At 37.0% G+C, this 6201-nt stretch overlaps 1 protein-coding gene across 32 annotated transcripts in view; it reads left to right on the forward strand.

The window, feature by feature from the left end:
- The window catches only part of EPB41 (erythrocyte membrane protein band 4.1), a 220493-nt gene that overhangs the window by 93025 nt on the left and 121267 nt on the right, over window positions 1-6201 (forward strand). For all 32 annotated transcript variants that reach the window (XM_017534791.2, XM_037740733.1, XM_017534786.2 and 29 more), the window contains exon 3: window positions 3410-3622. In XM_017534791.2, the coding sequence (XP_017390280.1) occupies window positions 3569-3622 (54 nt within the window). In that variant the 5' untranslated portion in view covers window positions 3410-3568. The remainder of the gene's footprint in view (window positions 1-3409; window positions 3623-6201) is intronic.

Here is a 6201-nt window from a genome sequence, read left to right on the forward strand (position 1 = left end):
GCAATTCTCCTGCCTCAGCCTCCTGAGTAGCTGGGACTACAGGCACGCACCATCATGCCCAGCCAATTTTTGTATTTTTAGTAGAGACGGGGTTTCACCGTGTTGACCAGGATGGTCTCGATCTCTTGACCTCGTGATCCACCCGCCTCGGCCTCCCAAAGTGCTGGGATTACAGGCTTGAGCCACCGCGCCCGGTAAAACCATACTTATCTTAATACCATTTTATTTTAGGAATACCAAAAGAATTAAATTCTGTTTCAGGAAGGCTGGTACTTTCAAGAGTTTTTAAAATTCCCTCCTTCCCTCCCTCCGTCCCTTCCTCCTTTCCTCCCTCCCTTTCTCCTTTCCTCCTTCCCTCCCCTTATTTATTTATTTTCTTCTTTGTTTCTTTTTTGACAGGATCTCTCTCTGTCACCCAGACTAGAATTCAGTGGCGCAATCATGGCTCACTACAACCTCAGCCTCCTGAGCTCAAGCTATTCTCTCATCTCAGCCTCCTGAGTAGTTGGGACTACAGGTGCACGCCACCATGCCCAGCTAATTTTTAAAATTTTTTGCAGAGACAGTCTTGCTTTGTTGCCCAGGCTGGTCTCAAACTCTGCACTCAAGCAATTCTCCTGCCTCAGCCTTTCCAGGTGCTGGGATTACAGGTGTGAGCCACTGTGCCTGTCCTCAAGGGGTTTTTAACTGCTTTTTTCTCCTTCAGCTTTATATAGGGGAAAATCCATATCTTGTTTTAGTTAACATTTGAATTAGGACTTGTCTGTATTGTCTAAAGGTCATAGATTTGTACTCAAGCTGACATAGATGATGGACAAAGTTAATTTTAGATTTAACTGAAATCTCATTCATTAAGATTTAATTCAGAATTGAATAAATTGTCCATGGGTGTTTGTTTTCATGTGGAGAAAAAGAAACAATATTGTTAATAAACTTTCAAGGAGATGTTATTTAAAGTAATGAACTATTTTAGGCCTTTTGGAAACTAATATTTATAGTCAAAACCTTGTAGATCAGAGCCTTCTATATAAATGTATATTATATTATACATTTATAATTATATTATAATTAAATTATATTATAATTAAAACATTTATAATTATATTATATTATACAATAATGTATATTATAATACTTATATTTAAGTATATATGTGTATATATATATAGGATTGTATTAGTCTTCATCTAGAGTAGCTTGGATTTTTTTTGGAAGCCTATATAAATTTTTAATGTTTGTTTATTTATTCATTCAACAAATATTTATTGAAAACCTACCATTTGTGCTAGGCCTTAGGCAGAATGTACCTTGGTAAGTAAAAACCAATAAGGTAAAGAGGTTTAAAATCATGGATTTTTACCAATATGGTAAAGAGGTTTAAAATCAAAAAAAAAAAAAAAGAGGTTTAAAATCATGGATTTTGGGGCCAAGCATGGTGGCTCATGCCTGTAAGTCTAGCACTCTGGAAGACTGAGGCGGGAGGATCATTAGAGCCCAGGAGTTTGAGACCAACCTGGGCAACATGGAGAAACACCATCTCTACAAAAAATAAAAAACTAGCTAGGCGTGGTGGCTCGCCTGTAGTCCCAGCTACCTGGGATGATGAGGTGGGAGGATCACTTGAGTCTGAGAGGTTGAGGCTGCTTTGAGCCGTGATATGTCACTGCACTCCAGCCTGGGTGACAGAGTGAGACTCTGTCTCAAAAAAAACCAAAAACAAAAACAAGTTATGGATTCTGAAGCCAGACTGGTATGTGACTTATTAATTGTACGATCCTAGACAAGTTACTTTCTCTGGCATCAGTTTTAGAACCCTGTGGGGCAGGTGCTATTATCTTCGCTCTGTCAAGTGGGTATATAGTAACAGTACCTGCCTCACAGGATAGTTACAAGGATTGAGTTCATATAAGTAATTTTCTTAGAATAGTAACTGGTCCATTGTAATTGTTGTTTAAATGTTTGGTATTATTATTATTATTAAACAGACATGATTTCTACCCTTGTGGACTTTAACCTAGGAAACAAAAAAGTAGTAAATAAAAATAATTGTTTATTGTAATAAGTTATGAAGACACCAGAGTACTGATATGAAAGACAGTAGAGTGGGCATACATAGGACAGCCCTGTAAAGGGCCTCCTTGAGGTTGCAGTGAAAGGGTCTGTGAGAGATGGGAAGGAGTCTTTTAGATTACTTCCAGTATTTAATACAGGAGTCAAATAATTTAATCTTTTTTCCTAATTGTCCACCGTATATTCTTTAAAAAAAATTTTTTTTTCCAACTGTTACACAAAGAAGTAACATATTCTTTGAAAAGAAAAGAATTAGTGGGATTTAGTTAAAAATTTGTCAGTGGTTTTGTTGTGTTGAAAGTAAAAGTAATAAATAAATAAATAAATAAATAAAAAATGAAAAAAGAAAGTAAAAGTAAAAATGTACGCCAGAACTGTTGTCCTACCCATCGGTGTTATTTCAAGATGATTTAAGATTGCACCAGGAGACTCTTTGTTCGTTGAATCTTCCTTGCATTTAACATTATTAATATTGAGTAGAAAGGTGTTAACTGGTAGTTAAAATTTTTAGCCTCCTACGTATCTTTGCTTAATGATATAAAATGGTCCTAAGCATTTCTCTTAGAATTAAAATTAATTTAAAATTTAGAATATGTAACAAATCACATCTTATTTTGCAATTTGTAAGGCTACCTTGCTAAAATTGAGGCGCATGGGGCAGAGACAATAATGTTTTGTTAAACTTTAATAATAGCACGTAATATCATGGTCAGGAAGAATATATAATGCTGAGAGCAATAGATTGGTGTCCTCTGGTTTACCTGAAACCTTCATTTATTGACTTGATGCGATCCTACCTGAGAAGGTTTTGTTTTGTTGTGTTTTGTTTTGAGATGGAGTCTTGCTCTGTCACCAGGCTGGAGTGCAGTGGTGTGATCTCAGCTCACTGCAACCTCCACCTCCTGGGTTCAAGTGATTCTCCTGCCTTAGCCTCCTGAGTAGCTGGGACTACAGGTCTTGCTCTGTTGCCCACGCCACCACACCCAGCTAATTTTTTGTATTTTTAGTAGAGACGGGGTTTTACCTTGTTGGCCAAGATGGTCTCACTCTCTTGACCTCGTGATTTGACTGCCTCAGCCTCCCAAAGTGCTGGGATTACAGGCATGAACCACCACATTTGGCTAAGAAGTTCTAATAATAGCAAAGTCTGTCATCCTATGGAGGATGATAATATTTTTTATAGACAAATAATTATTTAATATTTATGTCACCTACATCTATTTTAATATTTTTTCTTTAGTTCGTGCTTTTATTGGTAAGATTATTATAGGTAAAAGCATATATGGTATGTTTTGTGAAATGTCTTTATTACTGACTTGGTGATGTCATGGATATGTAGCCTGCTCAGGAAGAACTCAGAGAAGATACAGATTCTGAAACTAAGGAAGGAGAAGGACTTGAAGAGTGCTCCAAAATAGAAGTAAAAGAAGAAAGCCCTGAATCAAAAGCAGAAAGAGAATTTAAAGCTTCCCAGAAATCAATCAGAAAACACAGGAACATGCATTGCAAGGTTTCTTTGTTGGATGACACAGTTTATGAATGTGTTGTGGAGGTGAGTACGTTTTCATTTCCAACAATCAGAACTCTTACAGATTGTTTCATCTAGAGTTGGGTAAGTCGTGATTTTGCCCGTGATAAGACTCACCCTGATGATTATTCTTTTTTTTTTTTGAGACAGAGTCTGACTCTGTCACCCAGGCTGGAGTGCAGTGGCCCAATTTTGGCTCACTGTAGCCTCTAAATCCCACGTTCAAGCAGTTCTCCTGTCTCAGCCTCCCAAATATCTGGGATTACAGCCATGTGCCACCACACCCGGTTAATTTTTTGTATTTTTAATAGAGACAGGGTTTCACCATTTTGGCCAGGCTGGTCTTGAACTCCTGGCCTCAAGTGATCTGCCCACCTTGGCCTCCCAAATTGCTGGGATTACAGGCATGAGCCACTGCACCCGGCTTCTAATGATTATTTCTGTGGATGGAAGTATTAATGGTGATTTTCTGGAGGTAGGGTTATGGGAAGATTATGAGTCTTTAAGCCCAGTAGATGCCATTTCTTAAAATTTTCTATTATTTTCTGAAAGAATAAGTGATTGAATCAGGATTAAAGAATAATATCTGAGTTATTCAGTTACTCTTTTTGCTCCTTCAGGGCAAATTGAAATTTTTAAAAAAATTATATAATTTTCAAACTAGAACAGTAGTTGTTCATTATGGTATGCATGATATATAAGCAATTGTTGTAATTGTTAGTGGTAACAGCTTTTACTGACAAAACATATAATTCACATATATGTGCAACAAATTATTTTATTTGTTTATTTATGTTTTTGAGACAGGGTCTTACTCTGTTGCCCAGGTTGAAGTGCAGTGGCACAGTGATAGCTCACTGCAGTCTCAACTTCCTGGGCTCAGGTGATTCTCCCACCTCAGCCTCCTAAGTAGCTGGGACTACAGGCACACACCACAACACCTGGCTAATTTTTTTTTATTTTTGTAGAGACAAGGTCTCACCATGTTGACCAGGTCACTATCAAACTCCCAGGCTCAAGCAATCCACCTGCCTCAGCCTCCCAAAGTGCTGAGATTATAGGCATGAGCCACTGCACCCAGCCTTATTTCTTAATCAAATTATTTATGTGCAAATGCAAATATGTTCAAGCACAAATCATCTAAAATATTATGCTATGTTTACTAATAGGTATTCTCTAAGTTTTAAAAGTGAAATCAAGAAAGATATAATTATACTTTGAAACAGGTACTATACACCTAACTAGAGACTTCAGGTCTACATTTTCTGCTTCTTATGCTAATTTAGAGATGGGGAAAGCTATTTTACACTCATTCTTCCCATTCAGACCGAGATCCAGATGTGAGTTTCATATATGAAGCCCTTGGGGACAGATGTGATTTAGAATTCAGAATATTTTGGATTTTAGCAAGGCAATAAGTATATATCCTACATATTTTATAATACACCCAGCAGTGTCTGTAGTAGCACCCACGTGATCAAACATAGTATTTCTATGGCAAAATATATGAAGATTCATTCTAAGGTGGATAAATGAAGATTATAAATAGTCTCTTTACAGTTCAAGTCAAAATTTGCCATTTGGATTTTAATTATGAATAAGAGATTAGGGACCTATACATGAAGCATTTTCAAATCTTCATCTGCCATTTAGAATGAAAACATGGGAGAAAAAAAAAGAAAAAAATGATTTGATATGGATAAGACTGACAATGAATGAACATTTATGTGAATTACTAGTAGTCATTAAAAAAACTCATCTCATTGAGAGGAGGACACGTCATATATGTGTGCCCAAAAAATGATTCTAATTTTTTGAAGTATTTTTGTATATATTTCTCAGAAGTCATTCATATATTTGATTATTTTTAAACAATTCAAATTCTCATTTTCTTTGGGACATTTGGTCTGAAAATGATAGAGTCTAATGATTTCCACAGCCACAATTAAATGTCACTCTGGACAGTTGATTCAGTAATTCAGGTAGTCACAGTGACTGACAGTTGCCCATAGCATACTTCAGGAAGTATTGCACCCAAAATAAAGAATGTGATGTGTAGGATGGAGGTGGGGAAGATGAGATGGAAGGAAGGTAGAATTTTGCTTTGAATTATAACACAGTTTCCAAACTAGTATAAGTGTATTACAATTAACAAATTGAATAAAGGAATTTTGTAAATCATATTTTCTGCTTAAACTCTGTAGCCACCTGTAGGTTTGTTGGTAACCAAAGATAAACGAAGAAATTGGAAAGTGACAGTTTATTTTATTTCATGATGGATATAGAAATAAGAAGAAACTTCAGGCCAGGTGCACTGGCTCACACCTGTAATCCCAGCTCATTGGAAGGCTGAGGCTGGTGGGGGGCAGGGGATCACTTGAGCCTGGGAGTTCAAGACTAGCCTGGGTGACATAATGTGACTCTGTCTACAAAAAATTTTGAAAATTAGGTATGGTGGTGCACATCTGTAGTCCTAGCTACTCTGGAGGCCGAGGTGGGAAGATCACTTGAGCCCAGGAGATTGAGGCTGCAGTGAGCTATGATCAGGCCACTGCACTCCAGCCTGGGCAACAGAGTGAAACCCTATCTCTTTTGGGAATTAA

This window comes from Cebus imitator, unplaced genomic scaffold (assembly GCF_001604975.1).
Source record: "Cebus imitator isolate Cc_AM_T3 unplaced genomic scaffold, Cebus_imitator-1.0 Scaffold87, whole genome shotgun sequence".
Lineage (NCBI taxonomy): Eukaryota > Metazoa > Chordata > Mammalia > Primates > Cebidae > Cebus > Cebus imitator.